At 40.4% G+C, this 18,800-nt stretch overlaps 1 protein-coding gene across 3 annotated transcripts in view; it reads left to right on the top strand.

The window, feature by feature from the left end:
* The first annotated feature begins 258 nt into the window (after positions 1-258).
* LOC147101755 (uncharacterized) overlaps positions 259-18,800 on the top strand; it is a 37,377-nt gene continuing 18,835 nt past the window's right edge. Inside the window, exons 1-6 of one of the 3 annotated variants that reach the window (XM_085965656.1) lie at positions 259-528; positions 6,366-6,418; positions 8,237-8,418; positions 10,783-10,925; positions 11,427-11,597; positions 15,002-15,206. In XM_085965656.1, the coding sequence (XP_085821782.1) occupies positions 6,368-6,418; positions 8,237-8,418; positions 10,783-10,925; positions 11,427-11,597; positions 15,002-15,206 (752 nt within the window). In that variant the 5' untranslated portion in view covers positions 259-528; positions 6,366-6,367. The other 2 variants (XM_085965655.1, XM_085965654.1) reach the window with 2 other exon arrangements.

Raw genomic sequence — 18,800 nt, 5'->3', positions numbered from 1 at the left:
TTTCTTATATATTACAGGCAGGTTTAGCTACCCTACCCCAGGGGTAAAAGGGAGAGAGAGACCGAGCTCGCACTCTTAATACCATTGACAGCTCATCGAAATATATTTCTTTTATTATATCAGTTCTACACACTGAAAACTTACGTTTTCGATAATGTGCCCACAGAAACGCACGATTTTTTTTTCGCTCTCCCATTTGACAAAATGCACGGCGGGTATATTTGAAAATAAAACGCGCGGATTAAAGCAAATTCCGCCATGGCGGCCGTTAACGCGCGCGCGGGCCCGGTTACCAAGGCGACAGTGGCCACGCTCGAGCCTCCCCCGTGGCGACCCGCCCGGCCGGGGAGAGAGCTCGGCGACCCGCCGGTCGCTGTAATACGTGACAAACAGCTTGCTGCCCCGAGAGAGAGAGAAAGAGAAGCAGCAGCTCAGATGGAAAAATGCGCAGAGCTTAACCAGCGGCGGAGGACTTTGCTGAGCTACGGAAGAGCTCGTGGGAATCCGGCGACGCCGCCGGATAAAAAGGTACCTGCGGGAGGAGCGCTCCTCTAGAGGCCTCCAGGCCACACCGAGTTGCATCCTTTATTGCTGTCGCTGAATGTCAATGAAAACTGACAACTTCCGTGTTTGTGAGCACTTTTTCCTCTCCTTGTACGTTAAAGCCAGGTGTTGCTTTGTATCTTCAGCAGGATCTCTTTTCCTACCTGAAAGTCTGCTATCAGATAGTTTCTGAACAATTGTGGAAATGGATGAATATTTCTACTTGCTTTGCCAACTATAGTTTTGTATTTTCTATACTCCTGGCTTAACTTGTTTTGCTAAAGGAGCTAATGTTTGTATTTTCTATACTCCAGGCCTTGTAATGTATTCTCAGCAGGAGCATACCGGGTCGTGGGAAACTGTTCACCATTTAAGGTCAAACAAGAAAACTCCCATGGTTGGCTAGTCTACTGGGATTATCATTGGTATCCGAGTGGACAGTACTTAACTCGTTCCCAGGCCAATGGAACTTTTGCACCCAGCATAAGGAGTTACATAACAAAACTTTTAGATAGTTTGCAATTTTTTCCTCCAAACCCTGGCTTTTGCTGTCGAATTTTCTCAGTACCAGTGTTTGGGAACTTACTGTGTGGGGAATCATATATAAATCCGAGTTCTTACAAGTCCTAGGTAGCAAGCTGTTGGAATACCAATAAACCTTGATGCTGGACTACATTTTTTATTTTGTATTGGTAGATCAAGATATGTGTTTATATTTTACAAAAAGAGACAAAATAGAATCAAGATAAAGTTTGGATTTTTTTCTCCCACCACAGAAAATTAAAATGACCATAAGCAGCCTCTGATGTTCCCCACATGGGAACCCAACATCATTCCCAGCTTTTGCAGTGGAGGAAGAGACAAGCAAGCTTCCATTGCAACATTACCCAGCATCTAGTTTGTGCCTCATCTTCATTTAATAATCCTGACTTTGGCCCAAATCAAGTTCCATTAGCCATTTTGATTGCTTTTTGTACCAGTGCACTAGCCTTTAGGGATTTATGTACATGGACACCTAAATGCCTTTGCTCCTCCACAGCTCTTAGTCTCGTACCAGTAACACATAATTCTAATGTATCTTTCTTGGGTCCAAAGTGAATGACCTCGGACATCTCACATAGTCTATGTCCATTTGTAACTTCCTGCTCCCCTCTACACCACTTACTATACCTCCTAACTTAGTGTCAGGCTCCGGTACAGATCGCTGGGGAACACCACTGGTCACATCCCACCAATTGGAGAATGTTCCTTATATCCATACTCTCTGCCTCCTACCTCCCAACAAATTACCAACCTCTGTCACTAGATTACCTCCAAATTACATCTACTTTCATTTTTGATGATTGATTCCAGTAACCACTCCACAACTGATGTTAACCTGACAGGTTTATAGTTACCGGGTCTTCCGCTCTTTCCTTCCCCCCCCCCCCCTTAAATAATGGAGTAACAGTTGCAATTTTCTAATCCATAGGCACAATTGCTGAATCTAGAAAGCTTTGTAAAATTATGACTAATGCATCTGCAATTTCCTCACCTATTTCATTTTATGTCCTGGGATGAAAACCATCAGATCCTGTAAAGTTGGTTATCTTAAGTTCAATTACTTTCTCCATTACCATTTTTGTTTATACTTGTATTAAATTCATTAAGTTCCTGCCCTTGACATACTTTTAGGTTCCCTTTTAAATTATATTCTATTCTCTGCCTCAATAGCTACTTATGGTAAAGCATTCCATGTTGCAAAAAACCTCTGTGTGAAAAAAAGTTTCTTCTAAATCTTTGGCCCAAAATTTGCGGTAGGAGCCCTCCGACCTGTAAAAAATCTACGAATTTATCTGGTGGTCCGGGAGGTATGGAGATTCGTGCTCCTGGGCCTCTCCGGGTACCCGTGGGCAGAGGCCCACATATCCCAGGGGTGCATGCGGTTCGTAAGTGCCCCGAGGATCACATGGGCCGGCCCAACCAATAAAAGGGGATCCCCATTCATACTTGAGAGTTCCGTACAAACTGAATCCCCATAAGTATGAATAGGGATCACTTAAAAAATACACGAACACATGATGATTTTTTTTAATTACATTTAAAATGAATTAAAATGCCATTTAATATTTTAAACAAAAATTTAATTTTTTGAAAAAACAATTTATATGTTTTAACGGGGCTAAAAATAAACTTACCTTATTGGACAGGGTTTTTAGAGTATTAATGAGCGATAACATTTTATTTTTCTATTTTTTAAAACTCTTATGCTGGTAAAGGCAGGCCTTATACTTGCTTTTACCAGGCGTAAGAATTTCACGGACATTCAGCGGGCGGAAGTTGGGCAAATAGCGCATCTCTCTGCCCGCGGAGGCCCTTCTCCAGGGGATGCAGATCATCTGTCAAGAGAATTCTTGACAGATCGCAAGTTCTGGGTTTTGGCGCCTGCGCTTTGCGTACCTAAACCCAGAACTTGCACAGCCTCTACGGGTGCATACGCACCCATGGGGATCGCGAATTACGGCCCTTTGTTGTTCTTATGATAATCCTGAGTTTGTGCCCCATTGTACCAATTTGCTAACCAGTGGAAGCATTTTCACTATTTATCCTCCCAAAACCTTTCATAATTTTGAAAACCTCTTAGATTTCCCCTTAACCTTTTCTGTTCCAGTGGAAAAAAGTCCAAGTTTAACAAGCCTTTCTTCATTACCATAACCTTTTACACCTGGAATAATTTTCTGATATCCTTTCTATTATTAAGTACCCAGAACTGCACATAATGCCTAACTAATCTCTTGTACAAATTCAATATCACTTCCTTTCTTTTGTATTCAGTACCCCATGTGTAAAACCCAGGATTGTATTTGTCTTTCCTACCAGCACTTCCAGCTTTAAGAATTGACAAATCTGCATCCTAGACCTTTCTATTTCTCCCTCTAAGAATCTTACCAATTAGGCTATACTGCCGTTCACTGTTCTTTTTCTCAAAATATACTGCATCTTATTTCTCTTCGTTGAATTGCATTTGCCACCTATCTGCCTACTCCATTAACCTGTCCATGTCACCCTATAATATGCATTTTCCCTCACAATTTCCCATGCCCCTAGCTTGGTATCAAATAGCAAACATCAATATTATTCCTCATGCCTATGTCCAAATTGTTTATATAAAATCAAAATAAAAGAGGTCCCAGCACCAATCCCTGGGGTACACTACTACCTACATTCACCAATCTGAAAAACATCCATTCAATCCTACTCTTTGCTTTCGAACCAATACCAATCTCTCTGTCCATGAGCTTACATTTCCCTTAATACCATGTGCCTTAATTTTTGCAATAAGTATCTTTATCAAATATTTTTTGAAATCCATTTTATTACCTTTATTTAGATAGAAAGATAGGAGCATGAGTAGGCCATTCGGCCCCTCTAGCCTGCTCCGCCATTCAATGTGATCATGGCTGATCATCCAATTTCAGTACCCGGACCCTGCTTTCTCCCCATACCCCTTGATCCCTTTAGCCTTAAGAAATACATCCAACTCCTTCTTGAATATATTTAATGAATTGGCCTCTACTACCTTCTGTGGTAGAGAATTCGACTGGTTCACCACTCTCTGGGTGAAGAAATTCCTCCTCATTTCTGTCCCAAATGGCCTACCCCTTATCCTTAGACTGTGACCCCTGGTTCTGGACTCCCCGGCCATCGGGAACATCCTTCCTGCATCTAGTCTGTCCAGTCCTGTCAGAATTTTATAAGTTTCAATAAGATCCCCTCTCATTCTTCTAAACTCCAGCGAGTATAAGCCCAATCATCCCAATCTCTCCTCATACGTCATTCCTGCCATCCCAGGTATCAGCCTGGTGAATCTTCACTGAACTCCTTCCATGGCAAGAACATCCTTCCTCCGATAAGGCGATCAAAACTGCACACAATACTCAAGATGTGGTCTCACCAAGGCCCTGAACAACTGCAGCAAGACATCCTTGTTCCTGTACTCAAACCCTCTCGCTACGAAGGCCAACATACCATTTGCCTTCTTAACCGCCTGATGCACCTGCATGCTTACCTTCAGCGACTGGTGAACAAGGACACCCAGGTCTCATTGCACTTCCCCGTCTCCCAATCTTGCCATTCAGATAATAATCTGCCTTCCTGTTTTTGCCACCAAAGTGGACAACCTCACATTTATCCACGTTATATTGCATCTGCCATGCTTTTGCCCAATCACCCAACCTATCCAAATCATCCTGGAGTTTCTCGGCATCCTCCTCACAGCACACACGCCCACCCAGCTTTGTGTCGTCTGCAAATTTGGAGATATTACATCTAGTTCCCTTTTCTAGATCATTAATATATATTGTGATGAATAGCTGGGGTCCAAGGACCGATCCCTGCGGTACCCCACTAGTCACTGCCTGCCACTCGGAAAAAGACCCGTTTATTCCAACTCTTTGCTTTCCGTCTGCCAACCAGTTCTCTATCCAAGTCAGTACCTTGCCCCCAATCCCATGTGCCTTAACTTTACACGCTAATCTCTTATGCGGGACCTTATCGAAAGCCTTCTGAAAGTCCAAATACACCACATCCACTGGTTCTCCCTTATCTATTTTACCAGTTACATCCTCAAAAAATTCCAGTAGATTAGTCAAGCACGATTTACCTTTTGTAAATCCATGTTGACTTTTCATCAAAAAAGTCTATTAAATTAATTAGTCAAGTATGGCCTGCCACTTACAAATGCATGCTGACTGTTTCTGATTAGCCCATACCTTTTTATGTGCTGACAAATTTCAACCCATATTATGGAATCAAAAAATGTACCCACTTGTAAAAGTTAAGACATTTAAAGGACTGCTGTCACCTTACCAGGCAATGTTCTGTCATTAGTGATAGGAAGCCATTGGCCGCATGCGCAAAAACCCGGAACTTGCGATCTGTCAAGTTTCACTTGGACAGATCGACCGCATCCACTGTAAATTCACTTTCGCTGGCGCAGAACTGCTGCCCAGCGAATATCCACAAAACCCTTACGCCTGGTAGAAGCAGGCATAAGACCTTTTACCAGCGTAAGGGTTAAAATAAATGTTAAAATACGTTTTTCAAAATGATTTATACATTCACTTACATTTAAAATTAGTTCAGGTAAATTTTGTCCCATTTAAAAATGTTTACATTTATTTTTCAAAAAATTAAATTTTTATTTTAAATGTTTAAAGGGTATTTTAATTAATTTTGCACCTGTGATCATTAATTTTTATTTAAGTGCTGTGAAATTGTATTTATTAGGTGATTTCTATTCTGCTTATGGGGATTCCGTACATAAATGGAATCCCCATAAGCATAATAGGAATCCCCCTTAGTCATTGGTTGGCCTGGTCCATGTGATCCCAGCTTGCAAACCGCATGCGCCCCTGGGATCCGTAGGCCTTTACGCAGGCATACGCCTGCAGGCCCAGGTCTGCAAGAGTCCGAAGCTCTGGAAACACAAGGTATGTACGTAGTTTTCTTTCGATTCGGAGGCGTACGCGGGCGGCAAGCCTCCGACCGTAATTTCCAGGCCATTGTTTCACTAAGCCTGTACACAACCTAGTTAAACAAAAGTGTCTTAATTCTCATCATTAGATGGTCCATCAAAATGCAGTGTGATAATTTAGTCAGTAGATAAGCTGGGTCATGAGAAAATGAACTTTAAACCATTCAACAAAAGAATGCTGCCTCATGTTAGTTTCTGTTTGTAGAATGAAATTATATCAACAACTTAACTATTTTAGGATTTAAGGGACTTTGGAAAGATTGTTCGCATAGCTGTTTGAATGAACTTTTCATGTTTTATTTCAAAGGGATGGTGAACATAAAGCAACAAATCTTTTCCTGGACCCAAGAGATATTTGTGGTGAATGGAATACATTAAAAATTCAGCGATTGCTGAGAACAATCTTTATCCTTACTTTAAAGTATAGATTCCCTAATGACACATTGTTATGAAGGCATGATAAATATTACATTGTGTAAAGCAATTGTTTATCAAATAGACTATTATCTGTGCATAAATATTAGGTAGCTAAAAATATTTGCTTAACTTCTAATATGCATTAAATCTCTAAAAAAATCATTCTGTATTTGTTTGTGATTCTTAATCATTCTTAGGTTTTTTTGTAAACTTCTCATTCCTGCTACTTGCAGAACAGCACAAGTAAAAATTCAATCAAGTCTCTTGTACCTTTTGTTACTTCAGGGCAAATATTGTTTTCAGAAGCCCATAGAATGATATAGCATAGAAGGAGGCCATTCGGCCCATCGTACTTGTGCCAGCTCTTTGAAAGAGATATGACGTTAGTCCCATTCCCTAGCCCTTTCTCCATAGCCCTGCACATTTTTCCCCTTCAAGCTTTTATCCAATTCCTTTTTTGAAAGTTATTATTGAATCTGCTTCCACCACCCTTTCAAACAGTGCATTCCAGATCATAACAACTCACTACATAAAAACATTTCTTCTCATGTCACCTCTGGTTCTTTTACCAATTATCTTAAATCTGTGTCCTCTGCTTACTGACCCTTCTGGCACTGGAAACAGCTTCTCTTTATTTACTCATCAAAACCCTTTATGATTTTGAACACCTTTATTAAATCTCCCCTTAACCTTTGCTCTAAGGAGAACAACCCCAGCTTCTCTAGTATCTCCACGTGATTGTTGTCCCGCATGCCTGGTACCATTCTAGTAAATCTCCTCTGCACCCTCTCCAAGTCCTTGACATCCTTCCTAAAATGTGGTGCCCAGAATCGGACACAGTACCCCAGCTGCAGCCTAACCAGTCATTTATAAAGGTTTAGCATAACTTCCTTGCTTTTGTATTCTGTGCCTCTGCTTATAAAGCCAAGGATCCTGTATGCTTTTTAACAGCCTTCTCAACTTGGCCTGCCACCTTCAATGATTTGTATACCTACACCCCCAGGTCTCTCTGTTCCTGCCCCTCCTTTAAAATTATACCATTTCATTTATATTGCCTCTTCTCATTCTTCCTACCAAAATGCATCACTTCACATTTCTCTGCATTAAATTCCATCTGCCATGTGTCCTCCATTTCACCAGTCTGTCTATGTCCTCGTGAAGTCTGTTCCTATCCTCACTATTTACTAATAATATTTTCTTTGTAACTATACCTTTGTTTGCATGGGAACTAAAAGTCAACTCAATTTTTTTAATCCATATTTTTCATAGATACTAAGCACTCATATCCTATGATGCAAATTTATAAACAAACATTGCTGAGTATTATTTTACAGTGTCATCTTTAATCTGTAACACACTTCAGTCGTTTTGGTTTCATTGTATGAGTCCTTGACTTTTAAAATACAGTTCACCAAGAATATCTTCTGAATAAGACTGAATATTTTTGGGGGTTTTTTGCAATAAAATTCCATTGATTAGAGGAGAATAAGGTGAGGGTCATGGGGAAGGGATCTTTCATATAAAGTGTTTCCCCATCCACCCTCACCATCTATATAAAAATAAGGTAAAGATCTCCTTCCTTGTTAGTGAAATTGTGTTTTATTATTGGTTGTGCCACTTTGGAGACCCATCATTTTGGTTTGTGTACTGGGTTACTATGGAAAGGCGTCTGTTAGGAGATGTCAGGGAACAGCGCTTCAGACCACCGCAACAGATATAATTTGCATTAACAAGACTTAATAATTGTCTTTCTTTTTATAGAATCAGTTACATTCTTCTGTAAATTGTGTACGTGCCTTGGAACTGATCAAGCCAACAGTCTTTAAAGTTGACATCAAGAACAAGTATGAAATTAGTGTAACTGACCGATACCCATCTATCCATTGTTCATATAAACCACTTCTTGATTCTTCTCCACTAAATCTAGGTAAAATAACAGCATGGTAAGTCATCAATGTGGTCATTTTTTTTAAATGTATGATAAATTGTTAGGTGTAATACAGTGTAACTTTGTGGCTCTAAGAGTGGTAACTCCAATTTTTTCCATATTGTATTTTGAATACTTAAACTCAGCAGGTCCGCAGTAATCCAGAGCACTGTAGATGAGCGACCTGTTAGCCTAGCTCACTCCTGGAACCTTGAGGAGTAAACCCATCACTGAGTAATGTGATTCTTCCCATAGCTTCAGATAACCCTACAAGCCATGCCCTAACGTGTAAATTGGCCCTAGCTGGACAAGCAGCAACAAGCAACTCAGACAAGTTGTGCAGTATTAGCTGATAAAACGACAGCAGAACCCCTATGCATGCCTGGGGGTCCATAAGCCTGGTCTTTGCCAACCTGCATCTTTGCTCTCTGATCTTGGGTTAGTGGGATGTGTCCGCTCCTATGGAGGAAAAATGCCTAAGCAGTCTAGAATAGGACCTGGTTAATCTAATGCATGACTGGTTTCTGACCCAGTGTGTTGGAGATGCCATGAGAGGTAACTCACAGCTTGACCTGGTAATGGAAGTAATGACATCCCTAGGGGATAGCACTGATAATATGATTAAATTTACTATAATCTCAGGTAAACCGATAGCGCAAACTAATACTCAGGTGTACAATTTCAGGGCAATGAGGAAAAAGCTTAAACAGATTGACTTGGGGTTAACAGTGACCCAATTACTAAGTATGCAGGAAAAGTATATATCAATGATTAGTAAACACAGATTAAAGAAATGTGACCCTGCAAAAGCACTTGTCCATGTACGCATTATCCTTTGTTAGACTTTAGGGCGGGGGGTGACTTCTACTAACTTGTTTGACGTTTGCATTGTTGGTCTGCTTTTCCTGGGTGATAGTCTAGCTATAGATGGAAGAGGAGGCGAGGGCTTGCATTGTGTAGGCTTCCTAAAAAGGACCCATATTGCTTGCTATTTTCTGAGCTCCAATTGGTACAAGTCCCCTATGTGTTTTAACCATGCTTTTGCTGGGAGGGTTGTGCTTTGCCACAGTGGTGGCTGCACCTTCATGGAACCAATACTGTGAGTTGCCAGCATGGCAGTATGCTCTATTTTCTGTCAAGTATTTGTTAATACTACTAATTTTTGATGGTACTTACTTGTCAAGTTTCCTTCTACTTTAAATGAAGTGAATAAAACATGGAAATATGTGCAGTCAAATCTAAATCAAGAAATGTAAAAAAAAAAATCATCAATCTTGATAAGAGGAACCGCCGTCGAAGTGAACCAGGATTGAGGCTCTGTGCATGAAATCAAAAACTGAGTGGAGACTAGGGGCTGGATTTTATCAATGGAGGCGAGACTCCCACTTTTGGGGTTGTAGTCCCGCCTCCATCGAGTTGTGGTTACCCCACTCGATTTTCCCTTGATTGACCTTGTTGAGCGGGCTCAGCAGGCCAATTAAGGGCCACCCAGCAACAGGTGACGTCACAGATTGACATTTCATCTGTCAAGAGCTTTTGACAGATGAAATATCAGCATTTGACAGCTCTTTGAAGCTGTCAAACACTGACAATCTGTACACTAAGTTAATTCCTTCCTCTCAGGCTGATTTAGAAATCTCTCCAGAACAGGAAGTAGAATGCTGCAACTTTTGACAGCTCACGGCCATTCTGCTTTCTGTGCCGGTGAGATGAGGGACTCCCGAGACCTGAAGGAAGGAAGCCTGCATTAGTAAGTAAAGGTAAGTAAAACTTATTTAAACACTTTACACACACCAAACACACTTACCTCTGCACTCATGCACCCATCACTCACCTGAACACCGGACATCTCGAACCCTCCAAGTCCTTCAGTCCGCCTCGCTAACTTGGCGTGGTTTGGAGCCGTCGGGCAGCCCACACTTCAGGGATAAAAATAGGGATTAGGCTAAAGACTGCCTGTTAACTACCTGTTAACAGGCAGTTAATTGGCACTAATCCCCTTCCCGCCTCGGGGAGACGGCTCCCAGCACAAGTCAGGTACCCGCCTCCTGGGAAACGGGCATGGAGGCGGGTTGGGGGCGAGATGGGTTCGTGCCCCCGATTTCGCGATTTTTAACACCCCACACGCCTCCACGGCCCTGGGAAATCCTAGCCCTAGATGTATTGTCACAGGGAAAAATTAAACTCGGAAGGGGAGAAATTATCAGGTTACTGTCAGGCAGCTTCTGGTACCTAGTAAAGAGTGGCATTGTTGGCTGCATGGAAGCAAGCCACCTTATCCAATCAACTGAGGAGGGAGAAAAATGTGTCCCCATTGGAGGTTAATATATGATTTTTAAAAACTGATGAACAAGTTTTACCTATTTATTTTAATTATAAGGGGAAATACAACTTCCATTCCTGCATCATTAAAGAACCAAACTACGCCAAGTAGGCCTACAACAACAGAAATTCGAAGATCTCCTTTCAGATCAAATCCAAGAGCCAAAATATCAGATGAGAACAGAATGCTATGCATTACAGGTAATACTACCAGTGGAACATTCATTTTAAATTTATATGCCAAATGAATGTTTGGTTACCAAGTGGAAAGGAAATTATGATTTGGTTAAAATTTTTGTTAAGCTATATATTGAACTAAATGCTGAATTCCCTACCCAGTGGTTCTGGTAGCACAATGCTCAGTTCCTGTTCAGAAAGGCTCAAGCCCAATCCAGACTTAAGTCCCTTGAATGGATATGATAGGTTAGTGAAGCTGTCTGCCATAAATTTCAAGAGTTTAGTGTATGAAAATTGCTATTCTGAATGTCTCGCATATTACAAAATATCAATTATTTTTTCTAATAATGCACATGAGCTAGGAGGAAAAAGAACAAAAACGTGGTACCCTAACAGTCAGCAGTGGCTTCCTCCAATTAGTATTTACACTGTGGGCCAGTCTATGTGCTTTACCCTGATAATAAACATTTAACAGTTTTTCTTCTCTTGGTTTTGTTCTCTTCCTCCCCCAACTTCCAAATGCAGCTTATGGAACAAAGTGTGACCTTGTGAAGAGAACAAGCAGCAGAGCATCTCCATGCCATAGCCCTACATTCATAAAGAATGAATCACAAATCAAGGGATTCAATGTTGAAAGTTTAGACGATGAACTTGAAAAACTTATTCAGCAGATTCTTGATGAACAGAATCTTACGAGTATGTATAATCATTCAAAAATTTGTTGAAGTGAATTAATTTGTGTCTAAATTTAAAAGGTGAGTGAAAACAAAACAGATTTTATTCAATGGCCCTGAACATGTGACCATAGGATTTCCTAGTAATCAACTGCAACTTATTTCTCAGTTGCATTTGCAGTAGTCATGTCACAGTTATTGATGCTTTAAGGTGAATATCATCAATAACAAGGTGCTTATTAGCTCTTTGCATCTGCCGCTGATGTTGGCACATAAACATTTAAAAACACCTCAAACCATACACTATATAGATTTTTTGACTGTTCGAAGTTGCATGAGCTTCATTCTCAAGGTGTAGGTCAAGTGATCTCACAAATAAATTACCGGCTTATAGTCACTTCCTGTTGGACGTTATTTCTGTCTCCACAATCATTCATGTTGTCATTTCATATTAAACGTTTCCCCATCCCATACCATTTACACTAGCTCTGGGTGTGGTTAAATGGTATTTCACACAAGCTGGGCTCGAATGTTGTAAAATAAACGTGAATGTTACTAATACTAGAATATTCTAGCAACAGTGCATTACAGCAACTTATTTTTGTCAGTAAAACCTTCTCAACTGAGTTACATTCAAAAATGATTTCTGTACCATCTTCTACTTTTGCAATATGCTATAAAACAACCAACCCCTTCTGTTCAACATTTCAATTTTCACTTTCAAAATATGATGTATATTTTCTAATGCTGAATTTTATCATTGCTTTTTATTTTGAAACTACAGAACACTCCAGCCTTTGCAGTACTATTTGACAAAACATAAATATTTTAGTCCAGTATTGTCATTATAATCCTCAAAGTTTGTTATATTTGGTGTAAATCCTTTAATATAATTGATTTTGGAGTACTTGTTGCTGACACTCAGTCTAAGTAGTGGAAACACTTTACATCCCTCATCCTTGAGTATTAAAATCACCCTAGGCTCTCCTGACAACTCAGTGAATTTACACAGTGATCACCTGAGCCAGACAGACCAAGAAGATCCCAGGTTTCAGCGAGTTGGCAGATCTATGGTAACATTGAAGTACAACAATTGTCTCCAGTACCCCATGTTAGGGAGTGGAAAGTCAATCAAGCGTTACACCCATGATTGCTATCTTGCTGGCTATCATGTCAGGACAGGATCAGTCTGTAGTGTGATACCCCTGTGACCGAATAATTGCTGGTACACACGGTCTATGCTCTCATTTGAATAATGGCCATGTGCGTATCCACAGAATTATACCCCAGCAAGGAGTGAACTCCTCGAGAGAAAGGAAGAAAAAAAATGGCAGAGGAGAAAGAAAATATGAGTCACCCCAAAAAGATTTAAAAAAAACATTTTCCATTATCTGATAATTGAATAAATATGACTGCTTTCACTGTTTACTAGTGTAACAGAAATAATCATCTGTGTATTTATAGTATTATGGAAAAATAAATTTTACTTACTAAAAAATCCCATTAAGAATATTTAAAAATGTCAAATTGATAAATAAGTTATGGAGAAACATTTATTCCTGTCATATCATGTAAGCAATCCCATTCCAGTCAGTTCAGAATGATATTTTTCCATTTTCTTTGGCTAATATCTTAAACGGTACTAGTGCTATGGATGGTACTCTGACTGCACCAGAGAGACCATTCAACCAGTATTTCAACATACAGTATAACAAGAGTAGTAACAGGATTTCCTATATACAGTGACATCATTGAAAGTGTACAGATCCTCAGACATGTTCCTTGATCAAACATTGCAAACAGAAGATGTATCAAAGCTGACCAAAAATAAAGCCATTAAATATCAAACAATTGCTGTTCAGAGATGGATAGTTTTGATATCTTTTTTAATCAAATTCCAGAAAATCTGTTCATTAGTTCTATCTACTTACTTTAATTTAACCACATTTAAAAGTTGTTTTGATCAGATGAATCTGAACAATAAATTCCTTGACTTCAAGGTGTAGATTACATTTAATACAATAGGTTTGTTTTAGTAATAATGCAAAAGGCAAAATGTTGCCCAAATAGCACGAGATACACTGGTTAGCTCATGATTAGGAAATGTAGAATTTATTCCACGCATGTGAGAGAACAACCCAATTAGAAGTACTTTCCTATGTTCTGCTAGGAGAAGTGTTCACCCTCCCCATCAGTGAGTGGCAGTGGTAACCAATGTTCCCTTTAATTTTTTTTGGGCCCCGTGGCCCCTTTAACGGGCTGCACAGCCCATTCAAAATTTCGCATATGTGCGGTTTTTCCATTTAAAAGCCAGTGAGCCAGCTGCGCAGGTACTCTGTGGCTTAAAGGGAATATTGGTGGTAACGCCACAGTTTCTGTTCCTGTTTGCTATCCAGTGACCCCAGCTGGAAAGTGGACATGTGGCCATTGGGTGAGGACTAAATCAGGCTTAACTGATACGTCTCATGATTTAATAGCCTGTTGACATTCACTATATAGTCTCACATATGAAGAATGGCCACTAGAGCAAGATACCAGAGAGCTGACAGCACCTGCAACACTATCACAGCAAGACATGCCTTCAGGAGAGGAGAAAATTGGAAATAAACTACTAAGAAGTTGGAAAAAATGGTACATCTGGAATATTGAGTTCAGTTCTGGGCACTGCACCTTAGAGAGAATATACTGGCCTTGGAGGGGGTAGTGCGCAGGTTTACCAGAATGATAGCAGGGCTTAAAGGGTCAAATTATGAAGTCGGGTTGCATAAATTTGGTTTGTATTCCCTTGAGTTTAGAAAGTTGAGGGGTGCTATAATTTAGGTGTTGGGTGGAGCATTATAGAATAAGGGGGCACAATCTTCAAATTAGCACTTCATTCAGGAGTGAAATCAGGAAGCAATTTGATACACAAAAGATAGTGAAAGTGTGAAATTCTCACCCCCAAAAGGCTGTGGATGCTGGGTGAACTAAAATTTTCAAGCTGGAGATCGACAGATTATTAGGTAATGGTGTCGGGGAATATGGATCAAAGGCAGTGAATGGAGGTGTGTACAAATCAGCCATAATCTGCTTGAATGGTGGAACAGACTTGAGGGGCTGAATGCACTCCTGTTCCTATGATGACCATTTGGAAATTGACTCTTTTCACCAATTGAAAAAACATACTCTAGGATTGACGACCCTCAACTCTTGAAATCTGAATGGGGTAGTCCTGAAAATGCAGATCTAGAAATCAGCCTCATTTATTATGACGGAATAGGTAGAACTAATGAATTAGATACTTCCTGTTTGATCGCCAATGGTTTACAGCACAACTCCCGCTTGGATGTCTAATATAATCCTTCATCCTCTTTTCCTACATGAAGGAAGAATCTATAGTTCTATGAGTGTAGACCAAAATTGATATTTTGGTTCAATTTTTAATAGGCGAAGATAATATAATTACTAACAATGATGCTGAAGACCATCTTTCAAGGAAAGACGTTGTCGTAGTGGAGACACCCTGTGAAACAGCTGCTTCATCTGGGTCCCTTGATTCAGAATTTCAGCAGACTGAAGTAAATGTCCGTGAAACACTTCACCTTTACCTGCCTACCCATGACATTCAAGAAGAGGAGTTCACAACTGCATGGTAAATCCTATTATGTTATATTAGACAAGTATTTTTTGCAAATAAAAGAAGAACTTGTATTTATATCATGCCCTTCATGCCCCCAGAATGTCCCAAAGTGCTTCACAGCCAATTAAGTACTTTAAGTGTAGTCACTGTTGTAATGTAGGTAATACAGCAGCTAACTTGCAAACAGCTAGTTCCCACAAACTTTAATAGGATAAATGACCAGATAATCTGTTTTAGTAATGTTGGTTGGAAATGTGGGTCTGGAAGCTGAGCGTACTCCCCTGCTCTTCGAATACTGCCATGGGATCTTTTATGTCCATCTGACAGGACAGACAAAGCCTCACTTTAACGTCTCATTCAAAAGATGACATCTCCGACAGTGCAGCACTCCCTCAGCATTACATAATATTTACAGCACAGAAACAGGCCATTCGGCCCAACAGGTTGATGCTGGTGCTTATGCTCCACCCAAGCCTCATCCCACCCTTCATCATCTAACCCCATCACCATATCCTTCTATTCTATTCTCTCTCATGTGTTTATCTAGCGTCCCCATAAATGCATCTATGCTATTCGCCTTAACTATTCTTTCTGGTAGCAAGTTCCACATTCTAACCATTCTCTGGGTAAAGAAGTTTCTACTGAATTTCATATTGAATTTATTAGTGACTATCTTATATTTATGGCCCCTAGTTCTGGTCTCCCCCACAAGTGGAAACATCTCTATGTCTACCCAATCAAACCCTTTCATTATCTTAAGGACCTCTATCAGGTCACCCTTCAGTCTTATCTTTTCTACAGAAAAGAGCCCTAGCCTGTTCAATCTTTCCTGATGGGTATAACCTCTCAGTTCTGGGATTATTCTAGTAATCTTTTTTGCATCTTCTCCAGTGCATGTTTTTCTTTTTTATAATATGGATACCAGAACTGTTCACAGTGCTCCAAGTGTGGTCTAACATCTATACAAGTTTAACATAACTTTGCTGCTTTTCACTTCTATCCCTCTAGAAATGAACGCCAGTGTTTTGTTAGCTTTTTTATGGCCTTGTTAACTTTGCACTGAAATAATTCATCATGGGACATAGGTACATATTGTACTGTACTTGCCATGATGATAGCTTTCTTTAACCTTGCTCACCAGGGTAACTTTTTAAACTCACTGATGAGCGTATTCCACGTTTATAACAATGTTTTATTTTCTACATGATATTCTATTACTGGAAGTATCTCTTCTATTACATTTTATTATGGTATATATTGAGGATATGCATCCACTGCTTATACATTTGGTGGTACACCACATTGGTACAAATGGAAAATTGTGCTGCCCATACAGGAAAAGACACCTTTACAGATTGTATAGACAAAGATATTTAGTTTTGAAAGTCCAGCTTAAAAGCCTAGATTAAAAACAAACTTCCTGTTGAAGTAGTAACCCTATATTTGCATAATGCTTACTAATGCATTGAAATATCTCAAACAAAATTGAATGAGTGTCAAAGTTCAAACATATCTCATTGATCTACATATTGTGAATTCTAATTGTTACATTTTGAACTACCACATATAAATTACCACCAGCAGCAGTGCCTACAGCCTCTGGGAGTGCTTATGTAAAAGAAATGTAAATGAGGGAAATACATCTGCCAATATATTTCCTGCATTTGCAGCAGCTAAACACTTGATGCAAGGGACACCTGTTAAGCCCGGGCATTCAGTGTTCAATAGTTGCTGGTGAGTGGGGGTCCCATATCTGAATCATCCCTTGTTAATTACAGCAGCACCAATATGGCATACATAGATTGACTGATTTAATATGACCTTTGATGCTGCATTTAATTATGACAAAATGCAGTCACAATGTTAATCGGACCAGTTTTGTTAGATTCCAAATTATAAACAAAACCTATACACTTTGATTCATTGAATCCAGTAACGTGATCAAAAACAAGATGCAAATCAGAGTGTAAGATACTGTTCTATAGTGTATAGGCAGTGATGTATGTGTTGAGGACAATGTTCAATTGATTGCATGTATGTGATCAGTTTTGTTGTTGAAGACAGAGTATATTTCCGTTCTGATACTCAAGACCAGTTTAAATGGCAAATAACATTTTTGAAGTTTTTGGTCAAACATTCTGCATGGTTACGTATGTTAAATCTATTTGTATACAGTTGCAGACAATTTCTGTTGGGTATTTACTTGCTTTTATCAGATTAATCAGGTGTGACTAAATAAATTAATCTGTCCGATGCATGTGGCCCGATTTTAAATGGGGAACGGGAACAGAGCGTGCAATGACAGAAGTGGGCGATGGGCCTGTAAGTTCGGGAGACGTGGCAATCTGGCTGATTTTAATGGCCAGGCCGCATTTCCATAAGTCTTCTGGGTTTCCGGTAAGTCTTCTGTTGGTAAGATAGTTGACGCATCTGTGGGTGTCCCGCTCACATCACGTAATTTCCAGTGGGAGTCCTGGCCACTATTTCCAGCGTCAGTGCACCTCTTCAAGGGAGGCTGCATACAGTCAGGGCTCAAATCTGAGGAATCGTAAATCACTGGTGGAAAGTCTCTATATGGCTGCTAAAAGAGGTATGGTGGTCCCCAGATTGTCCAATGCCTCCCTGGAGATGATGCTAGCTGCAGTGAGGGTCAGAAGAGATGTGTTATTCCCATCAAGTGGGAAACAGAAACCTGGTGCTGCCACTAAGAAGGCCTGGGTTGAGGTGGCACAGGAAGTCAGCTGCAGGAGTCTGACGCTGAGGACCTGGATCCAGCATCGAAAACAATTTAATGACCTCACTCGGTCAGGAACGGTCAGTAAAGGTTCTTCTTTACCCATCTCTTGCAATACACCTGCTTTACTCCCTCTTGTCCCACAGACACTATTCATACTAACCTTCACCAACAATCACAAAGGCACACTGTACCACCTATCTTCCTCACACCTAAAAAATACTCCTGCTTCCTCTTTTCACTGCTGCCACTAATGCCATCCTTATCTAACCTCTAAGTTTCTCAACCTGCCCCTCCTGGCAAACATTCTCAATTCACACTGTAACCACTTACTGCAAACATCCCCACTCCCATAACCGCTTCCTGATTTTTCTCTTCACCTTATGCACTACATCCAGAAGAAGCACACATCCTAACTAGCCACTCATAACACTGTCCTACCCTTTTTGCAGATGGAGAGTGCACAAAGTAGGGAGAGAGCCAGGACCAGTGAAGGACCACGCGAATGTGACCCCAGCGGAGATGGAGGCGGTGGAGATAAGCGGCCTATGTAACATAGGCAAACATTGGCGATGGTGAGGTTGGCAGCTCGACTGAGCAGAATGACTCATTTAACCTTAAACCCCTTCATTTCCCACAACCAACTGTACCTTCAGTCAACTTCAACACCTCAACCAGTATGGTGAAGTGTTTCATGTGCTAATTTACATTTTTTATTACCATTACTAACTCTTCACCCATTCTTCTCTCCTCCAGGTCCTTTACATGAAGAACACGACCCGTTGCCTACAGAGGAAGAAGGCTCCTCAGAGGAACTCATCCCTCCTGAGGACATACCGTCAAACGCTGCATCAATTGCAATCACCAGCACA

This window comes from Somniosus microcephalus, chromosome 23 (genome assembly GCF_052327205.1).
Source record: "Somniosus microcephalus isolate GS21.2 chromosome 23, FLI_Smic_1.0, whole genome shotgun sequence".
NCBI classification, from domain to species: domain Eukaryota; kingdom Metazoa; phylum Chordata; class Chondrichthyes; order Squaliformes; family Somniosidae; genus Somniosus; species Somniosus microcephalus.
Note: the sequence above shows the minus strand (reverse complement) of the source record. Positions and strands in the feature narration are given on the sequence as shown.